Consider the following 26746-nt stretch of genomic DNA (forward strand, 5'->3'; position numbering starts at 1 on the left):
TATTATTATGAAAGCATAAACAAATACATAAATGACAGAACAGAAATAACTTCTACAGGAAAAACAAAGACAAAAACACACATCACAGCTTGTAATAAATACCTGAATAAAGACAAATCATTTTAAAAATTGATGTTTATGCACTTGTTTTCTCACCGCACATGATGTCTGTTCTTTTAGGGTGATGTCAACTAGGAACCAAAACCAACTAAAAGTTATTGAAATAAACAAACACCTGTATATTCTTAGTTAATTAATTTGCTGGATTTTCAATTTACCGTTTTGATAAACATAACAGCACCTGCTTGAAGGAAAGTAATGAATGAAATCATCTAAAACCCCTCCTTTACTTAATTGTGATATTGCGATAATATAAAACTAATATAATTTCTATAAATAAATAAAAAAAAACTGCTATAAAAAGATGGGGACACGCAAAAATTACTGTATTTCATGACATGAATGACCCGCCCTCTGCTGCTTTTGTCCAATGGGATTCAAGCTGGTTTGACTAACTGCGGTCGAGTCACGTCCCTAGATTAGATCGAGTAAACTTCTTGTTCTCAAGGAAGTTTATTTTCACAGCCGTTCACGCATTTCCACCCACATTTGTTTCACTTTTTGAGGGGGATCTGCAGCACTGGTGAATCCAAACAGTCAGGCGTCTGATACAGAGACTCATGCAGATGTGCTTCACTGCGTGCAGGCGCAGGTGGATCAGAGAGATTTAGAGACAGAAGAGAGAGAGAGAGAGGATCTGGACAACTGGCCAAATAATACTTTTTCTTTAACCTTCTTCCTTTTTTCCTTTTTTACCTTGGAACTTAGAATTGAATTTGAAGACGAAACAGAAGAATCTGGGAAAATAATAATAAAACTAAAACAAATCTTCGTTTCCTCAGGTGAAGACAGATTCAAAAAGGTAAATGTTTTTTTTGTTTTGTTTTTGTTTTTGTTTATTTTAGATTAGTATGTATTTTAGATATATATAGTAAAACTAAAAATTATTCAGACATCTTCAGCATTTCTCACATTATCAGTTTATTCGCTATAGTTTAGAAAATAGTAATAAAATATGACAAGAACTCAAACGTTAAACTGTCAGAACAAATTTATCTTGATAATCACAAATGAATTACAGTCAAACCAAAATGCATTCAGACACCTACATTTCTCACATTATCGGTTTATTTGCTATAGTTTAGAAAATGGTAATACAGTTTGAGAAGAACTCGAGTTAAATTGTGTCAGAACAAATTCATCTTAATGTCAGATAACTTTGATACAAATGTATGTAACAAAACATGGTCAGGTCAAAGTGTCAAATCAAATTTTTGGTTATAAATTGTACTGGTAATCCACTGTTTGAAGGTTTTGTGGGTATAATATGTCACATTTTACTTTATTTTGCTATCCTACATTTACATAATCCTGCACCCACTGTAAAAAAAAAATCTGGTGTCTGAACAATTTTTGGTTTGACTGTAATAGTAGTGTTTTGTAGACTCATACTTTTTTATGTATTGTATTTGTTATATACTCTTTTATTATAAAGGTCAGTGCTGTTGTCTCACTTAAAAAAATAATGAGAGATTAATTATCTGAACTAATTTATTTATTAATTTATAGACAGTTTTACGATGATATGCAAAGTAAAGAACAACAGCTTTGTAATCTTTGCTCTGAGTTAACCTACTTTTGAATAGATTAGATCATTATCTGCTTCAAAAAAACTATGGTACTATTACTTTTGGACATATCATTATGACTTTTTTTGCCAAATGATTTTGGTTATGTACTGTGGTAGTGTGCTTAGAAATACCTTGCACTACCATGCACATACTATATATGTATAAATATAGTATATAGTATATATAGCCTGAAAACCGAGTGAATCTCCTAGATATAATCAATCTTTCTTAACCTTTCACCTGTTGTTGGCCGTTCAAAAGATTCATTAATTAATCATAAATGAAATCAAAACTATGGCGTGGTAAATAAGAAAGGATTCTCTTGAGGACACCTGATCACTACAGCTGTATCTGCCGATGTACACACCCCCACTCCAGAGCGGCCCAGACAGTGAAGCTCTTGTGTTTTTCTATCCAAACCTCTTTTCTTTTTTTTCTTTTTTTTTTACCTCAGGCCTTTATTACCATGGTGACCATGCACAGACAGAGTGCAGCCTTGACTTTTTGCTATAACAAAGGAGAGAAGTTGGGGGAGGCCGGGCAGTAGGTGAACACATAGTAACCAGACAAATGGCTTTATCTAGGCCTTGGCCAGGGACTGAAAGTGTAGCATGCATTCTTGTGTTGTTGTGGTATTGCACGCTACAGTAGATACTAAGAAAGAGTTTTTTATTTATTATAAAAGAGCACTAATATTTTATTTTATGCTTTTATAATGTTTAATTTTATATTGTGTTATATTTCTAAAATTAATAAATATAAAAAAATACTACCATTATAACGTTTTTGAACGTTTAATGTTTTTTTAAAGAAGTCTCTTCTGCTTACCAAGCCTGCATTTATTTGATCCAAAGTGCAATAAAAACTGTACATTTTTAAACAATTTTTACTATTTAAAATAACTGTTTTCTATTTGAATATATTTTTAAATGTAATTTATTCCTGTGATTTCAAAGCTGAATCATTACTCCAGCCACATGATCCTTCAGAAATCATTTTAATATTCTGATTTGCTGTTCAAAAACATTTATTAATACTATTATGTTGAAAATAGTTGAGTAGATTTTTTTATTTGATGAATAGAAAGTTGAGAAGAACAGCATCTATAGCATCTATAGAAATCTTTTGTAACATTATAAATCTCTTTATCATCTATTTTAATCAATTTAAAGCATCCAGCTAAATAAAAATATTAGTTTATTTTCTGAATCCTGAAAAAATGTACTCAGCTGGTTTGAATATTGATAATAATAAAAGTGTAGTGTATATAAACCGTGAATCATTTTGATTTTTTTTAAAACATAAGTATTATATTTTATAATAAATTTGAAATTATTTTAAATATTAGATTTGATTAAAAACAGTAAAATCATGGCATTACAATTTAAGCATAAATAGGCCTACATTTAGAATTATTTAGAACATTTTAAATATTTTCACATACTATTTTTAATCATTTTAAATGTTCTACTTTATTGAAGACAGTAAACTTCTAAGTCAACTTCAAAATCAAGTTCAAAATTTACAGTTTAAAACACAAGACATAAATAAAAAAACTACTTTCATATCTACAAGTAATAAAAAAATATAGCATAACTTTACATATAAATGTGTATATGTGGTAACATAAAAGTACAGCTAACATTCAAGCGTAACCAACATACTACCTCCTTTATAGTATTAGGCATATTTTCATAACACAGTTCTTGCCCTGTTTGTGACCTCACCCCTAGAGCATATGATCTGAAATTAAACAAACGGCATATTTGGCCTGGATTTAAATCTATGCATTTCAAAGTCAGTGCTGGACAATGGTTGAGATTGAGTTTAACTCCCACGGTCAGGCCTGTAAACAGTGGCTTTGTGTGGACAGACTCTGATCCCTGGTGCCGATGTCTCCACTCTACTCTCTGTTGTTACCTCACGCTGATAAACAGCATAGTTATTTTAGCATGGTGGTTGCACAGCTTATGGTTTCGGGTAACGTCATTTTGGCCTGTGCATTAATTGATGTCACTGCTGATGTGCTGACCTAAGACATTTAAAGGGATAGTTCACCCTTGAGTGAAAATTCTGTCATTATCTACTCACACTCGTATTGTTTCCAGCCTGTGTGCTGTTTGTTATGTTTTCCAGTTTACACATGGAGTGTCTGTCAACCATAAAAAAATCATATCTATGTAGTGTTTATTTTTGTTTATAATACTCCATTGCAGCTCCTTTATATTTACTACTGTTTTAAAGTTTAGAGTAAGTATGATTTTTATTTTTGAAAAAGCAATATTTAGACACATTAAATGTTTATAATACACTACCAGTCAAAAGTGTTTTAACAGTAAGATTTTTATTGTTTTTAAAGAAGTCTCTTTTGCTCACCAAGCCTGCATTTATTTGATCCAGAGTACAGCAAAAACAAATTTCTAAATATTTTTGCTATTTAAAATAACTATTTTCTGTTTGAATATATTTTAAAATGTAATTTTTTTCCTGTGGTCAAAGCCAGATTTTTAGCACAATTTACTCTGGGACAGAAATCATTCTAATATGCTCATTTGCTGTTCAAGAAACTTTTTTTTTAATTCTTATTATTATCAATATTTAAAACAGTTAAATACAGTTAAAAACAGTTAAATATTTAAAACATTTGTGACCCTGGACCACAAAACCAGTCTTAAGTCGCTGGGGTATATTTGTAGCAATAGCCAAAAATACATTGTATGGGTCAAAATTATTGATTTTTCTTTTGTGTCAAAAATCATTAGGAAATTAAGTAAAGATCATGTTCCATGAAGATTTTTTGTAAAATTCCTACTGTAAATCTATCCAAATGTAATTTTTGATTAGTAATATGCATTGTTAAGAACTTAATTTGGAGAACTTTAAAGGTGATTTTCTCAGTATTTTGATTTTTTGCACCCTTAGATTTCAGATTGTCAAATAGATGTATCTCTGCCAAATATTGTCCTATTCTAACAAACCATACATCAATAGAAAGCTTATTTATTGATGTATATATCTCAGTTTTGTAAAATTTAACCTTATGACTGGTTTTGTGGTCCAGGGTCACATTTTATTAGGATTCTTTGATAAATAGAAAGATTGAAAGATTAGCATCTGAAATAGTGTTGTCAAAAGTCCCGGTACTTCGGTACCAAGTCGGTACTAAAAAAATTAAAACGTTACGGTACCAGGTTTTCTGAAGTACCGGTGGTACCGACTATCCGGTCAACCCGGTTCTTGATACGTTATACAAAAGGTGCGCTCTCACGCACTGCACAGTTGCGCTCTATTCAGCGGTGCTGCTGATGCCGCGGCTCTGACTCCACTTGTTGACAAAGAAGAGCCAGGCTTGCTCCAAATATTTTGGATTTGCGGCTGAACAAGGCGAACATCATAGATCATCAAAAAACTATTTGCAAAAGATGTCGTCTAGGTTCTCTCGAAAGGAGGAAACACATCAAACTTAAAACACCTCAAAGATCGACTCCGGGATCAAATGAAAGAGTTCAAGTAAGGTAAGTTTCATTTTAATTTCATATTTAGAGCATTATTGCATATTTTAATTTGAATGTCAGACTGAAATAAACATCACCGTTTGTGTAGTGAATCGTTAGCATAAGCGCGGCTAACGCTAATATGCTGGGCCTTAGAATGAATTTGAAACAACGCTCCTATAACTTTTGTTAGAGTAAAAAAAATAAGGACATGATGTATTTACTATTTTTTTACACAAATGACATGTGTATCCAAAATATATGTGTTAGAGAATGTACAAATGTGTCGTTAACAATGTTTATGTCCTTAATATGAGTCTGTCAGAAAACGTTCTAGGTTTATTCTTGACTGGATAAATATGAATGCAGTTTGGATTGAATAAAAGTACAATCAAATAAAACACGTTTTATCCCCTGTTTAGTTTGGTAATACTTTAAAATAAGATCAAATTCATGCATCATCTAACATAAACTTAAAGTAAGTGAAACATATTTTTACAACATTAATTAATGTTTGTGAATGTTATTTAATACAAAAAGACATGATCATGTTTGTTCATGTTTAACAGATTAATATGATTTTATGCATTAGTAAATGTTGAAATTAGCCTAACCTCACTAAGAATAATTGCCATGTAATGTTAACTACTGTTTATTGTTAGGCAATGTTATCTAACAAATGAAAATTGTAAAGTGTTTTTAATGCTGCAGTTTTCATCTGTGATAGACACTTGTCTTAATATATGTAATCATATCTTAATTTATTATAACAGCTGAGGTTAGTTTTTTTTACTGAAAATTCATATTTTGCTGGTGTCAGTGATCTAATGTTGCATCTGGTCAGACTTAAGTATATTGTATTTCTTTTTACAGTTGCAGATTAAGGAAGATCATGAAAGACCCCAGCGAACTCTAAAACAGACAACAGTACAGATGTTTTTCAGCAACAGCAGCAGAAATATGACAAAAAGTTTTGGGTGAAGCTTGTTTACATTTTTTATGCCTGTAATTTATTTAGATGTTATTTCATTACTAAAATGTTTACAAATACTTTTTTAACCTGTGAAAAAACTTTTAACAAAATTTTACATTAGTATAAAGAATGGCACTGTTTTTTGTACATTTTATTTTCTTTATTAATAAAAAATAGTGTTTTGCTCAATTAATATGTTATTGTGTTTTGCTTTGGTACCGAAATTGGTACCGAGAACCGTGGATTTTCAATGGTATTGGTACCGAATACTGAAATTTTGGTACCGTGACAACACTAATCTGAAATAAAAAAAACTTTTGTAACATTATACACAACCATTCAGAAGCTTGGATTCAGTATTATTATTATTAAATTATAGAAAGTAATACTTTTATTTAACAAGGATGCTTTAAATTGATCAAAAGTGATGATAACGACATTTCTAATGTTACAAAATATCTCTATTTCAGAGAAATGCTGTTCTTCTGAACTTTCAATTCATCAAAGAAACCTGAAAAAACTACTCAGCTGTTTTCAACATAGTAATAATAATAATAATAATAAATGTTTTTGAGCGGAAAATCAGAATATTAAAATAAATTGTGACTGGAGTAAATATGCTAAAAATCTAGCTTTGAAATCACAGGAATAAATTAGATTTTAAAATATATTTAAACAGAAAACAGATATTTTAAATAGTAAAAATATTTCAAAATTGTACTGTTTTGTTTTGTACTTTGAATCAAATAAATGCAGGCTTGATGAGCAGAAGAGACCTCTTTAAAAAAACATTTAAAATAGTACTGTTCAAAAACTTTTGACTGGTAGTGTATAATATTTATATATATGGTATGTATGTATGTGTAAGAAAGTTATTTCAAAAACAATAAAAATGTTACTGACCCCAAACATTTGAACAGTGTTTAAGTTCATATAATTTGTATAAAATATAGATCAATTTTTAAAATGTAATTTAATATGATTTCAGCCATGAATTTTATTTTATTTTTATTATTAATTAATAATCACTTACATTTAGAGCTGTTCCTTACACAAAGCTATTGTATGCCTTAGAATGGAATAAAGTGTATAGGGCTACATTTATGGTGTGTTTTATGTGTGTGTGTATTTTAAACCGTTTAAAACCTCACAAATTGTGCTGGTCTTAAACAAAAAATGAAAAACCTGTTGTATTTCTTATCTGCCTGTAACACCTGTGTTCTCTTGTTCATGTTTAAACATTCATATTTTTCCTCCTTTAGCAGGTCATTGGACATTTTTAAGAGATGTTTGAGAAACAACCCTACGATAGTCCCCCCATGTACACCCCTCCTTCCAATGGCTTTGGACCGCCGGGGAGCTTCCAAGACCCACGGAGTGAATTCGACCCCTACCCTCAACCTCCAGGATCCTACTATGTGGGCGAGGAGGTGCCTCAGCATTTCTACAAATGGTTCTCCCCTCCAGGAATTGTGAAGATTATGATGGGAACCGTTATAATCTTCTGTCTGGGAATTTTCGCCTGTGTGGCCTCAACTCTGGTTTGGGACACGCAGTACGGATATGGTTACGGATCTGGATATTCCGGCTATCCTGGATACGGCAGCGGATACGGAGGTGGATATGGAGGTGGATACGGAGGTGGATATGGAGGTGGATATGGAGGTGGATACGGAGGCTACTACAATTCTTACCCGACCCCTTACTCAGCGAAGACCACCATGATCGCCATCGCCGCCATAAACTTCATCGTCGCTTTGGGATTCTTCGCAGCCACCTTCTCCAAAACAAACACGTTCCGCAGCAGGAAGTTCTACCTGGCGGTGCTTGTTGTCTCTTCTATAATGGCTGTGATTCAGGGCATTATAAACATTGTGTACATTGTAGGAGTGAACCCTATGGCCCAAAGCTCCACCAGCTCATACTACAACCCCATGCTTCTGATGTGTCAGAACCTCTATGGCAGCGGTGTGTCAGGAATGGGAGCCGGATTTCCCATCTATAACCAGTACTTGTACCACTACTGCTACGTGGACCCTCAAGAGGTACCATTTAAAGTTACAGGGTGTTTCGCAATGTCTTTTAATTTCTGTTTTCCTTATAGTCTACAATCAAAGGATTGCCACAGACCATAATTTCAACTCCCCCAGTGTGTAAACCTGTACAGGAAGTGCATTAAGCCAGATCTAACCCTTCTATTTTATTTTGTTGCTGTAATCTGTTTTATTCAGGTTGATTTAGTTAGGAATAGTTCATCCAAAAATGAAATTTATTTCATTACTCACTTAACCTCAAGTCAGTTGCTGGTAGCCACTGACTTCCATAGTATGGAAAAAAAATACTATGGATGTCAATGGCTATCAGCAACTGTTTGGTTACTATCATTCTTTAAAATATCTTCTTGTGTGTTCAGCAAAAGAACAAAATTCATACAGAGAGTGAGTAAGTGATGACAGAATGTTCATTTTTGGGTGAACTATCTCTAAGGGTTAGTACGCTCAAATTCTGTCATGTTTAGTCACCCACATGCCATTTTAAACCTGCAAGACTTTTGTTCTTTTGATCTTCCAAACACAAATGAAAATATTTTTAATAAAACCTGAGATTTTTTTGAAAGTCCATAACCGAAATTTTGATGATTTAGAAAGATTTTCAAAACCGTTTCTCACTTAAGGTCAATGCACACTGAGAATTTTTGCATTTTTTTTTTTTTTTCGTGTTCGTCATCCTTTCCTATCAAAATGCTTGCTACAGATGGGAAAATGCAGAAATCAAACCTGATCCGAAGTTTTTTTATGACAGACGAAAATTTTGGAGGCAGTGTGTAAACGTGATTGACACAACATGAGGTCATATATTATTTTTTTTTAACGTGCAAAAATTTCGGACACAATGACCTTTATAAACGCTGATCAACGCACATAAACCGAGCTCATCAAATATGTGACCCTGGAACACAAAACCAGTCATAAGTAGCACGGTTGTATTTGTAGCAATAATTAAAAATACATTGTAGATAGAGATGCACCGATTGCAATTTTCTTGGCCGATTCCGATTTTTCAGTAAGTGTGACCTGCCGATTCCGATTTTATTTTTTTAATTTTAATTTTTTATTTTTTTCTGTAATGAAAGCATAGGCCTATACAGAAATATTTTCTTTAATTAAATTTATTTTATAATAAAATCAAGTTTTAAACATTACAGGATCTTCTTACAACAAAATAACTTTAACAACAAAATAAAGTGCTTTGTGTCTTTGAAAAAGGTATAAAATTAGTTCCTGTAACTAACATAGCAGTTATACTAGCAACAATCTTTTCCTCAATGTATTTTTTTATTTTATAATAAAAGAAATTTATAAACATTACAGCATCTTCTCATATAAAAATAACTTTAACAAAATAAAGTGCTCTGAGCCTTAAAAACATTAGAAAGAAAATATAAGTAACAAAGCAGGCATACAAAAATCTACTTCATTGAACTTTATATGGATTTTTTTTAACATTAATTACAGTATCATCTCACAACAATAACTTTAATAACAAAAAGTGAACTGTGTCTTCAAACAGGTAGAAATAACAATGCTCGTACTAAATGCTATTACTTGAGCATTAATGGCAAATTTTTCTTGATAAAGAGAAGCATTTCTGCCTTGTCACCAGTTAATCCAGCGGTAACGTTACTACACTTCGGAACATTCATTCACATATTTGTGCTACGCCACCGCATACAGCGTCTTCACACACAGATAATATTTACTAGAGAAGTGTAACATAAATGCATCTGTAAATACAGTAAATACAAATTAAATTCACGTCGCGCACGCTTTAATTACCTTCAAATGGAACATATGCTGGCTTCGAACTATTAGTGTGTGAAGACGCTGTCTGCAGTGGCGCAGCGCAAATATTATGAACGAATGAAAGTGTAGTAAACGTCAACGGATTTCCCCTGCTCAGAGAGTAGGGAGCAATGAACACTGTGCAGGGACCATGTCAATCGGAACACAGTTCATTCACGGAGCTTACTCCTAACGAGCGGGTTATCTGATTCAGGAGTGTTAACTAACAGAGACATGCAAAATATGCAGAGCGATCTACCACATGTCCAGCCAAGCTAAACAAGCGCGTGGTTCGTGATTGTTCCCTCACGTTGTATTTGGCCTTATAAATGTTACAAACTGCGATCTTTGTGTCATCTTCACTCACACCAAAGACATGTTCACACGCGACTGTGAGTGCACGCGTGGCTGTGACATAATTGCATGTGCCGCTGGCAATAAAAGATCGACTAGGAATCGGCAAGAGGAGAAATTGACCGGCCGGTCACCGATCCGGGCCGATCATGCGAAAAATCGGCCGATTCCGATCACTAGCCGATCAATCGGTGCATCTCTAATTGTAGATTTTTCTTCTATGCCAAAGATCATTAGGATATTAAGTAAAGATCATGTTCCATGAAGATACTTATTGAATTTCCTACCATAACTATAAAAACTTAATTTTTGATTAGTAATGTGCATTTCTAAGAACTTGGACAACTTTAAATGTTTTTCTCAATATTAAATTTTTTGGACCCTCAGATTCCAGATTTTCAAATAATTTTATCTCAGCCAAATATTGTCCTATCCCATCCTCTTTTATAATAATTTACATGTATTTATAAAAATGCTTTAAAAAGTATGAATTAGACTTTAATTGTGAGTGCTTTACTTTAATTCAGTGAAGAATCAAAATTATTGTCTGTATAATCCCCACATATTATGTAATAATTTATCTTCCAGAACTTTCATTTCAAGATTGAACTGATCATGAGAGGGAGATGATTATTGAAAGGATAGTTCACACAAAAATGAAAATTCTGTCAATAATTACTCACCCTCATGCCTTTCTAAACCCGTAAGACCTTTGTTCATCTTTGGAACACAAATTATGATATTTTGATGAAATCCGAAAGCTTTCCGAATAAAGTTATTTGCCTTTTTTTTTTTTTTTTTTTTTACACAAAAAGTATTCTTATAGCTTATAAAATTACAGTTGAATCAGTGATGTCACATGGACTATTTTAACAATGTTCTTACTTCCTTTCTGGGTCTTAAACGTGTCAGTTGCATTGCTGTCTATTCAGGGTCAGAAAGCTCTTGGATTTCATCGAAAATATCTTAAATTGTGTTCTGAAGATTAACAAAGGTCTTACGGGTTTGGAACTACATGAGGGTGAGAAATAACATAATTTTCATTTTTGGATGAACTATCCCTTTAAGATGATTATCCTTGTATACTAAATCAGTTTAGATTAGTATGATAAATAATTTATGTATACGCATTGGACTTAACACTACAATTATGTCTTTCTCAGGCTGTTGCAATGGTTTGTGGGTTCTTGGTTGTGGTGGCACTGGCTGTGGCAGCTTTCTTCTCCTATAAAACCAGAAGTAAAATCTGGCACTACGGGAAACCAAACATCTACTGGGATCCACCACTAATGGCTGGAACCGAGGGCAGAGATGTGGAGGAATGGGTGAGTTACTTTTATCACTTAGTCACCTACATTGAGACGTGCTGCATGAAGGAAGAAACACATGGTCAATAATTAAGCGGCGCACCCAGATCAAAATGGCATGAAGTGTCTTGCCTAAGGGAATGAAAATGAAGGGCCAGTGTAGGCTTATTGCTAGTCTCTGCAGCAAACAGCAAATGCTTTGCAGTGAAAATGGCCATATATAGGCTTTAGCATCCCAGAAACTGTATATAGGACAAGCAGATAAATTCTGATAAATAGTTTGTGATAGTCAATCTAGACCTTTTGTTTTGGTAGACTGGGAGCGGTTTGAAGGTGTGTTTTGAAGTCATATATTCTTTAATAGTTTCAGTGGCCTGCACGACCCTGGTGATAATTCAGTCACGAGGTTGAATGTGTTGCTGATACGGTCTGTTTGTTAACAGCCAGCCTAGTTTCACTGTGACTGATCATTAACCAAACTGAGAAAGTCGAGTGGCTTTTAACTCCTTGGGTGGATGACTATGAACAGTTAGAATTTTTATAATACCCAGACAGTTAGAAAGCATACTTGAATTAGCATTTCTTTACAGTTCAAAGAAAAAATTAAGTGTTTAGATATAAACATGTTTATTAGAAGTATTTTTTAATGGCTGAGATGAGATTATATGTATGTTTAAAGAGTAATTTCTTTCAATAATTGAATTAAAAGAACAGGAAATTACATTACAAGTTATACAACATATATATGTTCCATGAAGATATTTTGTAAATTCTGTACCATAAATGTATCAAAACGTAATTTTTGATTAGTAATATGAATTTTAAGAACTTCATTTAGACAACTTTAAAGGCTTTTTTCAATATTTATATTTTTTGGACCCTTAAAAAAAAAAAAAAAAAAATATATATATATATATATATATATATATGTGACCCTGGACCACAAAACCAGTCTTAAGTCGCTGGGGTATATTTGTAGCAATAGCCAAAAATACATTGCATGGGTCAAAATTTTTGATTTTTCTTTTATGCCAAAAATCATTAAGAAATTAAGTAAAGTTCATGTTCCATGAAGATTTTTTGTAAAATTCCTACTGTAAACATATCAAAATGTAATTTTTGATTTGTAATATGCAGTGTTAAGAACCTAATTTGGACAACTTTAAAGGTGATTTTCTCAGTCTTTTTGATTTTTTTGCACACTCAGATTTCTGATTTCAAATAGATGTATCTCAGTCAAATATTGTCCTATCCTAACAAACCATACATCAATAGAAAGCTTATTTATTGAACTTTCATATGATGTATAAATCTCAGTTTTGTCAAATTTAACCTTATGACTGGTTTTGTGGTCCAGGGTCACATATATATATATAATAGTCCTTCCTTAAAAGAACAGCTATATTTTTGGAGAACAGTTAAACTTCAAATAAAATAAAACTTTTTTATTGTAAAGATTATCAAAATGCTTTAAAAAGTATGAATTAGACTTTAATTGTGAGTGCAATACTTTAAATAATTTTTTCACATAATTCAGTGAAGAATCAAAATTATTGTCTGTAGTAATCCCCACATATTATGTAATAATTAATCTTCCAGAACTTTCATTTCAAGATTGAACTGATCATGAGAGTGAGATGATTATTAAAGGGATAGTTCACCCAAAAATGAAAATTCAGTCAGTAATATATATATATATATACATATATATATATTTATATATATTTTGTTTAAACCTTCAAATGCCAAATATATTTTTATCAGAATCAGAATCAGAATGAGCTTTATTGCCAGGTATGTTTACACATACTAGGAATTTGTTTTAGTGACAGCAGCTCCACAGTGCAACAGAGTGACAGTGACAAGACAAGACATAGATTATAAAAAAGAACAATATACAAGTACACAAGACAAAGTGCAAAGTGCAAAATAGCAAAAACACAATATACAGAGTATGCCATTACTAGGTACAGGTATATTAGGTGCAAATTTGGATGTAAGTAGGTATTAATAAATACTGAATAGATTAATAAAGTGTATAATAGTGCTGCATGTTCCACATTTACTGACAAGTGTTCATGAGATGGATTGCCTGGGGAAAAAAACTGTTCCGGTGTCTGGTCGTCTTGGTGCTCAGTGCTCTGTAGCGCCGACCAGATGGTAACAGTTCAAAGAGCGAGTGTGCTGGATGTGAGGGGTCCAGAGTGATTTTGCCAGCCCTTTTGTGTACTCTGGATAAGTAGAGATCTTGAAGAGTAGGAAGGGTTGTACCAATGATTCGCTCAGCAGTCCGGACTATGCGACGTAGTCTTCTGAGATCAGAATTGGTAGCTGAGCTGAACCAGACAGTAATTGAAGTGCAGAGGACGGATTCAATGATGGCAGAGTAAAACTGTTTCAGCAGTTCCTGTGGCAGGTTGAGCTTCCTCAGCTGGCGGAGGAAGTACAGTCTCTGCTGGGCCTTTTTCACAATGGACTCTATGTGAACATCCCACTTCAGGTCCTGGGAGATGGTATTGCCAAGGAACCTGAATGACTCCACTGTGTTAACAGTGCTGTCCATGATGGTGAGTGGGGAGAGCAGGGGGGTTTCTCCTGAAGTCCATGATCATCTCCACAGTCTTGAGCGTGTTGAGCTCCAGGTTGTTATGACTGCACCAGACAGCCAGCTCTTTAACCTCCTGTCTGTAAGCAGACTCATCACCGTCTTGAATGAGGCCGATGAGTGTGGTGTTGTCTGCGAACTTCAGGAGCTTGACAGAGGGGTCTTTAGAGGTACAGTCATTCGTATACAGGGAGAAGAGCAGTGGGGAGAGAACACAACCCTGTGGGGCGCCAGTGATAGTCCGGGTGCTGGATGAGAATTTTCCCAGCCTCACTAGCTGCTGTCTGTCTGTCAGGAAGCTGTTGATCCACTGACAGAGAGCGGTGGGCACGGAGAGCTGAGATAGTTTGGGAAGGAGGTTTGGGATGATGGTGTTAAAGGCTGAACTGAAGTCTACAAACAGGATCCTCACATAAGTCCCTGATTTATCCAGATGCTGCAGGATGAAGTGTAAACCCATGTTCACTGCATCATCTACGGACCTGTTTGCTCGATAAGCAAACTGCAGGGGGTCCAGTAAGGGTCCGGTGATGTCCTTCAGATGAGTCAAAACCAGTTTTTCAAACGACTTCATGACGACAGATGTTATAATATTAACCCTTCTAATATATATATATCAAAATGTACTTTTTTAAATATATTGTTTGTACTGTATAAAAATATATGTTAAAATGGTTAAAAATAATTAAGAGAAAATATAAGTAATACTTTTTGTGCCATATTTTGAATATACATATATATATATATATATATATATATATATATATATATAGGATTCTACACACAAAACATCTGAATTCAGTTGAATACTTCTTACACATTATGTCCTGAAAATGTGCCAAAACTGCTGTCAGTACATTCTGGAACTGACAAAACTGTTTGATCAACAGCCATGTGGGCATGGTTATCAGCTAATGCTGATTATTCTAAAAATAGCCAAATATCGGCCAATTTGTCATCCTAGCTAGTAAAGTAATCCCTGTCTGTTCACATTGCATCTATGGTTTTATTTGTGTTACAGAACAGTGTGTTTCAATGATACAGTACATTAGTGCTGTTTAAGTGAACATGAGTCATGTTTTGTGTGTGTGAGTGTTTATGACTCAATAACATTGCATTACTCATTGTGACTCTTTCTTATTTGAAAAGGAGAAGCAATTAAAGCAATAAAGGTTATTTAAGAAACAGGCATTTTACAATAAAAAGAGCAAAATATCTTTAATTTAATTATCATCACTTTAAATAAACTCTGCTGACTGCAAGACTTCTCATAGCAAAAAAAATATCTGATGAGGTCTTTTTAATATCATCATTTTTTTCCCCCTAGACCGATATAGTAGGATTAAATGAGACCATCATACCAAAGTCTGTTATCAGAAGTCTCAGTATGAACTCGTGAGACCTATGTTCATCTTTAGAACACAAATTAAGATATTTTTGATGGAATCCGAGAGCTTTCTGGCAGCAACGCAACTGACACGTTGAAGGCCTAGAAAGGTAGTAAGGACATAGTTAAAATAGTCCATGTGACATCATAACTATAATTTTATGAAGCTACAAGAATACTTTTTGTGTGCAAAGAAAACAAAAATAACGACTTTATTAAACAATTTCTTCTCTTTTGCGTCAATCTCCAAAGCGCGTTCACCAGAGTACAACCCGTAGACGTAGAACCCAGATGCACTGCACCATGTTTGCAAGCAGAAGACGCACGCTGTACATAAAACAGTTTGGTAAACATGTCTGAAGATTTTGACAGAGAGGGATGACTTGCAATTTTTTCCCCAGCCTTACTGAACCAGAATATACAGACGATGAACTAAAAGAGATGAACGTTCTATGTCAAACACCGGCTCCTGCGTCAGCAGCACCACACGCATGCTTGGTACTGTTGTGCATCAAAGACAGACAATTATTGAAAAAAGTCACTATTTTTGTTTTCTTTGCACACACTCTCATAACGTCATAACATTACGGTTGAACCACTGATGTCACATGGACTATTTTAACAATGTCTTTATTACCTTTCTGGACCTTGAACATGTCATTGCTGTCTATGCAGGGTCAGAAAGCTCTGATTTCATTAAAACATTAAAAATATCTTAATTTGTGTTCTGTAGGGATGCTCATTTTAACCAATTAACCGTTAACCGACAAAAATAATTTTGACCGATTAATACAATCAGTTAAATGGTTCAAAAGATGATTTAATTTTTTTTCCAGTAATTTATCTTAATATTTAAAAATGTTTTCTGCGTGGGTAAAATAATGTAAAATTGCGTTTTTGAGAGAAAAAACCCCCCGATAAATCGCATAGGCCTAGAAGTCGCATTTTATTATTACATTCAGAAATAGGCCTAATGCAGACGAAAAATGTTTACAAGTAGTATAAACATAGCTAGGCTATTGAAGTTTCCCTCACACCACAACAAATCCTTTCAATTAAACAGTATTCAGAAAGAACAAGAATGAAAAATATAAGCTAGGCTATATAAACAACAAGCCAAAACAAATTAATTTAGGCTAAAGCGAAACTGAACCTATATTACTGAAAAAAGTAATTATTTTTGTTTACTTTGCACACACTCACATAGCGTCATAACATTACGGTTGAACCACTGATGTCACATGGACTATTTTAACAATGTCTTTATTACCTTTCTGGGCCTTGAACATGTCATTGCTGTCTATGCAGGGTCAGAAAGCTCTGATTTCATTAAAACATTAAAAATATCTTAATTTGTGTTCTGTAGGGATGCTCATTTTAACCAATTAACCGTTAAGCGACAGAAATAATTTTGACCGATTAATACAATCAGTTAAATGGTTCAAAAGATGATTGAATTTTTTTTCTCAGTAATTTATCTTAATATTTTAAAGTGTTTTCTGCGTGGGTAAAATAATGTAAAAATGCGTTTTTGAAAGAAAAAAAAAACGATAAATCGCATAGGCCTAGAAGTCGCATTTTATTATTAAATTCAGAAATAGGCCTAATGCAGACGAAAAATGTTTACACCACAAAAAATCCTTATAATTTAACAAAATTCAGAAAGAACAAGAATGAAAAATATAAGCTAGGCTGTATAAATGACAAGCCAAAATGAATTCATTTAGGCTAAAGCAAAACTGAACCTATAACATTGGGTCTCTCATTCGACACAAATCCAAATGTTTCTGTATTCGAGATGTATTTGAATGCCAAAATATTATTTATTATAAACTACTTTCTAACTACTGTGACCGGGAGGGGATATGTTAGGTTCGCTTAATTTTGTCGTGGCCATGACATATTATCTCTTTCCCACGAGTTATATATAGCCTAGCTTTATGATGTATTCGCAGTAAGTGCTGCAAGTGCGTGATGTGATCGTGTAAATCATGTTCTGTTGTTTGCCGCTTTTGCGCATGTACAATTAATCCCTGGTAAACAAATGTTGGTATTTTTAACGGGTCACAGACACTTATTCTTTCTAATTTAAAATAATCTTGTTGTTTAACGTTTAATAATCAGTTAACAAGCGTCACCTGTTGGTTAGGAAAAATAACCAAAATGAACATCCCTAGTGTTCTGAAGATGAACAAAGGTCTTACGGGTTTGAAACAACATGATGGTGAATAATTAATGACAGATTTTAATTTATGGGTTAACTATCCCTTTGAGCCTAAAACTTAGAATCCTGTGCTTTAAAAGAGCAACCTCTAGTAAATCTTCTGTATGGGTCCACAGGTAATTAATAAACCCGGAGCTGGTAGTGAAGGCTCCGTGGGGTGCAGTCTGATTTTGGATTAAGTCCATTGGAAACGCAATTACTACCATCATGAGACTGGTCTGCCTTTCTCTGCCCTGGTGCTTTGAGTAGATCTATGAGTTCTGACAGCGTTCCACACACTCCCTTTGAATACCTTTCACTTCTTGCCTTTCTATCTCAACTTCACTTTTTTTCTGGTGCGAAAGGAGGTCACAGGCATGAAACAACCCTCTTCTCAAGCATTCTTTCCCTGCTTATGTAGCGTGATCGCGGATCAGTGGTGGCAGTAGCTCATGCAGGGAAAGCATTGTTGGAATTCCTGGATGATTTGGGCTCTTCTACACAGTGGCTTTTCCCCTTCTCCCCAGCTGCAGGGAAACGCTCCTCCACCCTCTTTCCTGCTGCGTCCTCTTTCCAAACGCACACACTCATGCATGCACACATACCTTCACACACAAGAACAAAACAAACAATCCAGCTGACACGCACACCTGATTTCATTGTTTTAGTAGTGTCCTGCTCGGAATTGTTTTTCCTTATTGTTTTTCCTTATATCCATATGGCCACTCATTCTTTCACCTTTTTGCTTTAGAAAACAAAAAAAGTATTGTAAGTCATATATTGTGCTGGAAATCTAAACTATTGGCATTGTGTGTTTGTCACAAAACACTCACTGTACATGCTGAGAACATCCTCTGAAATCAAACTTCAACAGGAAGTGCAAGAGCACTTTTGCTTCTTATTCCCCACAGTCTTTCCTGCACAGTAGCAGAAGGAAAATAAAGTCTAAACAATGGATCTAAAATGGTTTATGTCTTTGTTTAATGTTTTGCACAGAATACAGTTTCAAAAGTGCGATCAAGACAGATTTATTATGTTGTTAATAATGTTCTTTTTGTGCATTATAGTAATATACGATTGAAGTCAAAAGTTTACACCGTGCAGAATTTGCAAAATGTTAATAATTTTACCGAAATAAGAAGGGTCATGTTATTTCTTATTTAGTACCTGACCTGAATAAAATATTTCACACTAAAGATGTTTACATACAGTCCATAAGAGAAAATAATAGTTTAATTTATAGAAATGAACCTGTTCAAAAGTTTACATACACTTGATTCTTAATAAATGATTAAGAATCATTTCTGAAGGTCATGTGACAAGGACTGAAAATCGAGCTTTGCCATTACAGGAATACATTACAATTGGAAGTTATTTTAAATGATAATATTTCACAATATTACCTAAAGATGCTACTGTTCTTCAAAGACAAGAGACTTAACCTTTTCAAAATCATGTTAGAAAATCTGTTATCTGCTTTTAGTTTTTCTCGCTTGCTTGTCTAATTGTTTGTGATGTCTTTTCGCCTGTCATTATCTGAAATATGTTGCTTCCTGGTATTAGGCACATCTCTCTGTTCAGATATGAATCGATGTTTGAAGACTTTGTACTAAACAGTTTGTTCCTTTTTTCAGGTCAACCATGTACAGGATGGACAGAGTGTGCAGGAAGCATCTATGGTGTTTTCAGAGAAGATGGCTCCTGTTCTGGCTTCGGCCCCTAGTGTTGGCTCTATCCCCCTAAAGACTGGAAGTGTCTTTAGCTCTGAGACCCACAATGTTATCGGGTGAGTGAGTGAGTCTGATCCTGGGATAGCTAAAGATTTTAAAACTGAGCTGCATGTCAACGAGCAATATTGCATGTTCCTGCTCAGGAAATGCTGGAGCTAACTTTATTGCTGAAGGCCTTAATAAGTTATTTGGAATTGCATTCCAAGTTTGCATACACAACTGATCCAAAGGATTATCTTATGCTTGCCAACACTGCATTTATTTGATCAAAAGTACAGTAATGCTGTGAAATATTATTACAGTTTAAAATTACTATTTTCTATTTTATTATTTTTTCAAATGCGATCCAAAGCTGAATTTTCAGCATCATTACTCTAGTCTTCATTGTCACATGATCCTTCAGAAATCAGTCTAAAATGCAGATTTGCTCCTCAGTAAACAAGTTCTTACTGTCACTTTTAAATAAAAGTATTTACTTTTGAATAGCATTGCACAGTTACTCCTGGTTCAAACTAGTCAGAGGCATTTTTAGCTTTTTTAGCGACCTTGGTTAGCTGATGTTAAATCATCAGTGCTATAGTGCTTACGATAGTTGTCTGGGTCATTAATCTGCCTAATGATCTGGGCCATTAGTTTTATGAAGTCAGGTCAGATTACTCCAAATATATTTTTTAATCAGATGTTCTTTCATTTTAATTTGTTTTTAAATTATTTCTGTCCCTCCTTGTCTGCCTCTGTCTTTTTTATGTGGCTTTACAAGCTTCAGTGATATTGATTCAGTATAAATTAATTAAATAATAAAATGTTTTCGGTTTAATACTTCACACTAAGATTCATTAGATAACATGCACTAAGAATAAACTTTAAAACTTTTACAGCATTTATTAATCTTAGTTAATGTTAATTTCAGCATTCACTAACGCATTATTAAAATCAAGTTGTGTTAACATTAGTTAATGCACTGTGAACTTACATAAACAAACATTAAACGACTCTAATTTTATTAGCTAACATTACCAAAGATTAATAAATTGTGCAATAAATGTATTGTTCATTGTTTGCTCATGTCAGTTAATACATTAACTAATGTTAACAAATGGCACATTATTGTAAAGTATGGCCCATTTTTTATTGCCATTGTTGGCAAAGTCCCTTTTAAGAGTAAAGAAAGAGACAATCCCTTTAGTAAAAGATGATTGTCTATTAATTTTTCGTTTTTAAGAAATGAAACAAAGAGTATTTTATCTGAACTGCAAAATAAAAACTCAAAATTATAAGAAAACAAGTCAGCATTCCGAGATGTAAACTCAGAATTCAGAGGACAAAAAGTCAGAATTCCAAAATAAAAACTCAAAATTCTGAGAAAAAAGTCAGCATTCTGAGATGTAAACTCAGAATCCTGAGGAAAAAAGTCTGAATTCTAAGATTTAAACTCAAAATTCTGAGAAAACAAGTCAGCATTCCAAGATGTAAACTCAGAATCCTGAGGGAAAAAAGTCAGAATTGTGAGATATAAACTCAGAATTCTGGGGGGAAAAGTCAGAATTCCAAAATAAAAACTCAAAATTCTGAGAAAAAAAGTCAGCATTCTGAGATGTAAACTCAGAATCCTGAGGGAAAAAAGTCTGAATTCTAAGATGTAAACTCAAAATTCTGAGAAAACAAGTAAGCATTCTGAGATATAAACTCAGAAATCTAAGGGAAAAAAGTAAGAATTCCGAGATTTAAACACAGAATTCTAAGGAAAAAAGTCAGAATTTAGAAAAGAAAAAAAAACATCAGAAATGCAAGATATAAACTCACAATTGTTAGATATAAACCCATAATTGTGAGAAAAAGTCTTAATGGTAAGATATAAACTCACAATTGTGAGGAAAAACTTGCACTGAGCTTTTTTACATTTTTATTAAGTGGTAGAAATAAGCTTCTATATAAACCATTTCTCTTTTTAAGTAATATAGTAACAGTTTTTCCACCCACAGTTACCCTGAGCGCTCTTTCAGCCGGCCATCTCACTCCACATCCCCGTCTGGAGAAGTGAGCTCCAGCCCCTCTGACCAGACAGACACCATCCGCAAACCGTCCGCCTCCAGAAGCAAGAGACGCAGAAGAAACCCTGAGCTGGACGAGTCCCAGTACGAAACCGAGTACACAACAGGAGGAGAGACTGCCAACGATTTTGACGAGGATCTATGGACACGGTGAGGATTTGTTGTGGTTCAGGCTCAGGGTTAGTAGCACATTCCCATGGACACAGCAAGGAAGTTTTTAGGAGATAATCATCTCTGGCATGCATGTTTATATGCTAACATAACATACTAAATTTAGGGTAATGAGTCAAAGGTCTTTACAAACAGTATGCGTGCATGTTTTCATATGTTGTTTGCTTTGTTGTGAGTTAAAAAACAGATGTGGTTTCAATCATTGTTGGACCATGAAAAGAAAATCTTTTAGCAAACAATAAACCTACAGGGGAAACATTATATATATATATATATATATATATATGAAGGTAACACTCAACAATAAGGTCATCAGTTTTTAACATTACTGCATTAACTAACATTAACTTAAAATGAACCTCATATATATAGCACTCATTAATCTAAGATCATATTAGTTAGACTTGTAATGATAAAATACTTGTCACTGCGTTACGGCTAATTTTAAAAAATATTCTCACTTTTTTGTAGTTTTTATTTCAGTACTTTCAGTACTTACTGTCGTAAGAAGTTGACCTTAGGCAGGAGTTAAGGCATGGTCACATGAGCAAAATTTCTGTGAATGGTAGTATTTCACATTAGCAAATTTTGGCAAATGATGGTATTTCACAGTAGCAAAATCTGGGCGAATGGTAGTATTTCACAGTAGTGAAATTTTGGCGAGTGGAAGTATTTCATATTAGTAGATTTTTGGTAAATAGTAGTATTTACCAATAGCAAAATTTTGGTGAATGGCAGTATTTCACATTAGTGAAATTTCTGTGAATGGTAGTATTTCATAGTAGCTCAATTTTGTCCAGTGGTAGTATTTCACTTTTGTACATTTTCGGCAAGTAGAAATATTTCACATTAGCAAAATTTCTCTGAATACTAGTATTTCACAGTAGCGAAATTTCTGTGAATAGTAGTGTTTCACATTAGCAAAATTTTGGCAAATTATATTTCATGACCAAATTTTGCCAAATGGTAGTATTTCACATTAATTAAATTTCTGTGAATGGTAGTATTTCACATTATTGTAATTTCTGGAGTTTGGTAGTATTTTGCATTAGTAAACTTTCTTTGAATGATAGTATTTCACAATAGCAAAATTTTGGCAAATGATATTTCACAGCTAAATTTTGGCAAATGGTAGTATTTCACATTAATTCAATTTCTGTGAATGGTAGTAGTTCAGATTAACGAAATTTTCGGCGAATGGTAGTATTTTACATTAGTGCATTTTTGGCAAATTGTAGTATTTCACATTAGCAAGATTTTGGCGAATGGTAGTGTTTAACATTAGTACATTTTTGGATAGTAGTATTTCACATTAGCAAAATTTTGTAAATGGTAGTATTTCACTTTATTGTAATTTCTGCAAATGGTAGTATTTCACATTAGTAAACTTTCAGCAAATGGTAGTATTTCACATTAGCAGATCTTGGTATTTTACATTACCAACATTTTGGTGAATGGTTGCATCCAAATTAGTGAATTTGTTATGAATAGTTGTATATTATATTATTGAAATTTCTGTAAATGTAGTATTTCACATTAGCAATATTTTGATGAATGGTAGTATTTCACAGTAGCAAAATTTTGGTGAATTGTAGTATTTCTCAGTAGTAATATTTTTGCAAGCATTTCACATTATTGAAATTCCTAAAATTATTGAAATTAGCAACATTTTAGCAGATCATGGTATTTTACATTACCAACATTTTGGTGAATGGTTGCATTCACATTAGTGAAATTTTGCTGAATAGTTGTATATCATATTATTGACATTTCTGTGAATGGTAGCATTTCTCAGTAGTAAGATTTTGGCAAATGGTAGTATTTCTCAGTTAATTTTTGGTGAATGGGTGCATTCACATTAGTAAAATTTTGCTGAATAGTTGTATATCATATTATTGAAATTTCTGTGAATGGTAGTATTTCACATTACTGAAATATTGGCAGATCATGGTATTTTACATTACCAAAATGTTGCTCAATGGTTGCACTCACATTAGTAGCACAGTCCCATGAATTTCATAAATTTCTGTGAATAGTAGTATTTCACATTAGTGAAATTTTGGCAAATGGTAGTATTTCACATGATTGAAATTTCTGCAAATGTTAGTATTTTATATTACCAAAATGTTGGTGAATGGTTGCATTCACAGTAGTGCATTTTTGGCAAATGGTTGTATGGTTTCACATTAAATGTTACTCAAGGTCTGCACTATAAAAGTCTCTTTATTTAGGCAAGAGATATAAACAAATAACAAACGTTTCGGCTTGCTGTCTTCGTCGACCCTCTTGAACTGATTTGAAACCTGCATGGGAAGTTTTTATGCCCTCACTGACTGCATATTCCTATTCAAATGAGTGCTGAATTGTCACCTAGTAATGGTAAAGATGTGCACTTTTACTCAGTTAATGGTTGTTGTTTTATTACTGCGGTGTGGCAACTGAAACAGATCAAACTCCACAGAAGTTAATCTGTGAAATACCACCATTATTGCCTTGAAGATGCTTAACTCTAGGTCACATCGGAGGGATTGTTGCTAAAAAAGCATATCTGTTTCTTTGGACAACCACTAAATGACTATTGGTCTCATTTATCTTTAAGCTGAAAATACAAGTTGTCAGAAAGTAGCATCTCAACAACCTCCTTGTGTTTTATTCCCAATCAGTCTATATCCAGAGATCACATCTGACCCCCAGCGACACGAGTATAAGAAAGAGTTTGACTCGGACCTCAGGACCTATAAGGAACTGTGTACCGAAATGGACGACATCAACGATCAGATAAACAAGCTCAGCAGAGAGCTAGACACACTTGAAGAGGGCACATCCAAGTACCAGGTGAGCGACTGAAACATTTCAGATGAATACTTCACCTCCCTCTTGTTCACATCCATATGACTTGTTTTTTTTAACTCATGTCACAGGCTGTAGCAGAGGAATATAATCGTCTGAAAGACGTAAAACGGGTGAGTCATGCTTACAAAACTAAAGAATGACTAAACATCTGACTCATTTTCATGGTAATAGATGCTCTGCTTTTCTGATGTTAATATGAGGCTTTCTTTCCCTTATTCTGTCTGTTTAGATGCCAGATTATCAAAACAAGAAGCACCAATGTCGCAAATTGCGCCACAAGCTTTTCCATATTAAACGAATGGTTAAGATCTACGACCGGCGTCAGTAAATATGAGCTCTATTAAAGCACCACACCTGCTCTCCTTGTTAAACTCTTGCATTTAACTATTCATGGGCAGCCATGACGAAACCTTCAAATGACTGTGTGACCAAAGTTGCCCGAATCCTAAACTGCTGTAACAATGGCTTCACCCAGTGCTTATGATTAACCTGAGCCCTAAAGATGGTTGAAAACGAGGACCAGAGATTTCGAAAACCGGTCCTTCCAAAGTTTTTCCATTACCTGGAACTTGTTCTTTAACTGGAAACAGCGAGTGACTTCATATAGGCTGTAAAATGCCATAAAGCATTAAAATATTGTAGTTCTGTTGTTTGTGCGTGAGTTGGGTGTGGTTATGAGTGCTAACTTCAAGGTCAGCTGATTACAGCGGTGCATGCGTTTGTTGGAGGAAATGTACTTTGGACAATCCTCTCCAGCCGAGTAATTTGCACCTGCATTGACATCCATGCAATCAGTTTCCTTGTGTATGACTGTAAACGAGTTCATTGTCTGTCTACAAAGGTGTAACTGCGGAGAACTGCTTGTTTTCAAGTCAGAAAACGTGAAAGTTTTAATTTCGAGGTGTGTCAGAATAGTTCCTAGAAACAACTGAGGTAATTAAACTTGCACACCATTACAGAATATTTTCTTTTTTAACAAATGACTGCCTCTGTGAAAGACTAAATTGAATTTTAAATCACAAAGTGAAACTGGAAATTTATATTCAGTTGTGATTTTAAAAACAAGTTTTTAAAAGTGCAAATATAAAAGGATTCTGTTCATTTAGTTCTAGTTGTTTATATTTCATTGTATTTGATTCATCTCAAAATAATGTGATTTTAAAACAATAATAGCTGCTTTCATCTCTAACTAATCAAATATCTATGCAAGATCAAATGTTGAAGTTATGTTCGTTTTGTAATTAAGTAATTAAGTTTTGTTCATTTTTTTACTCATGTAAAACATTTTGTACAAAAACATTTAAGTGAGCGGGTTCATTTTAGGCTGTTAATAAGATAATGCTTTTTGTTTCTGACATGCATAACAGCATTTCATCTGTACATATTTGTTGTCCTTTCTATTTTCAATAAAGTTTTGTATTTTAGGTTTTAAATCTGGTTTTGAAAGTGTAAGGTATTTAGAGTGTAGAGTTTTTTGATAATAAACAGAAAGATTTAGAGGTTGCAAATTACATAATATAATATAATATAATATAATATAATATAATATATAGTCAAACCAAACATTATTCAGACACCAAATATCATTTTTGATATTGTTTTACTAGTGAGTGCAGGACACTATAGTTATGTAAGTGAGGATAGTAAAATAAAGTAAAAACTGACATATCATACCTAAAAATTCCTCATACAGTGGACTACCAGTAAAATTTGTAAAAATTTGGGACCAAAATTTTGATTTGACACTTTGACCTCACCATGTTTTGTCACATACCATTCTATCAAAGTTATCTGACATTATCAAGATTCATTTGTTCTGACCTAGTTTTACTCTTAAGTTCTTGTAGTATTTTATTACCATTTTCTAAACTATAGCGAAGAAACTGTGATAATGTGAGAACTTTTGAAGGTGTCTGAATAAATTTTGGTTTGACTGTAATTCATCTGTTATCCCTGCTGAAAAAAAAAACTGCTAAAACCAGCCTAGACTGGTTGACTGTATTTAGCTGGATTACGCTGGAAGTAGCTGGTTTTAGCTGGTCTCCCAAAAAAAAAAGGGAAAGTGGCCAAAACCCCTCCAAAAAT

The 26746-nt window shown here is 33.7% G+C and overlaps 1 protein-coding gene across 1 annotated transcript; it reads left to right on the forward strand.

The window, feature by feature from the left end:
• The first annotated feature begins 538 nt into the window (after positions 1-538).
• LOC141286827 (occludin) lies at positions 539-26094 on the forward strand. Its single transcript, XM_073818935.1, has 8 exons — positions 539-922; positions 7421-8203; positions 11518-11679; positions 19491-19642; positions 21569-21787; positions 24472-24643; positions 24730-24771; positions 24891-26094. Exons 2-8 carry the CDS (start codon positions 7445-7447, stop codon positions 24987-24989), a joined length of 1605 nt encoding a protein of 534 aa, XP_073675036.1. The 5' UTR covers positions 539-922; positions 7421-7444; the 3' UTR covers positions 24990-26094.
• The last annotated feature ends 652 nt before the right edge of the window (positions 26095-26746 follow it).

This window comes from Garra rufa, chromosome 15, assembly GCF_049309525.1.
Source record: "Garra rufa chromosome 15, GarRuf1.0, whole genome shotgun sequence".
NCBI lineage: Eukaryota > Metazoa > Chordata > Actinopteri > Cypriniformes > Cyprinidae > Garra > Garra rufa.

Excerpts from the sequence above, each read along its gene's own strand:
- LOC141286827 (XM_073818935.1), top strand. The coding sequence starts at position 7,445 with ATGTTTGAGAAACAACCCTACGATAGTCCCCCCATGTACACCCCTCCT. Across the intron at positions 11,680-19,490 it reads GCAGAGATGTGGAGGAATGG|GTCAACCATGTACAGGATGG; the intron begins GTGAGTTACTTT and ends TCCTTTTTTCAG. Across the intron at positions 21,788-24,471 it reads GACGAGGATCTATGGACACG|TCTATATCCAGAGATCACAT; the intron begins GTGAGGATTTGT and ends ATTCCCAATCAG.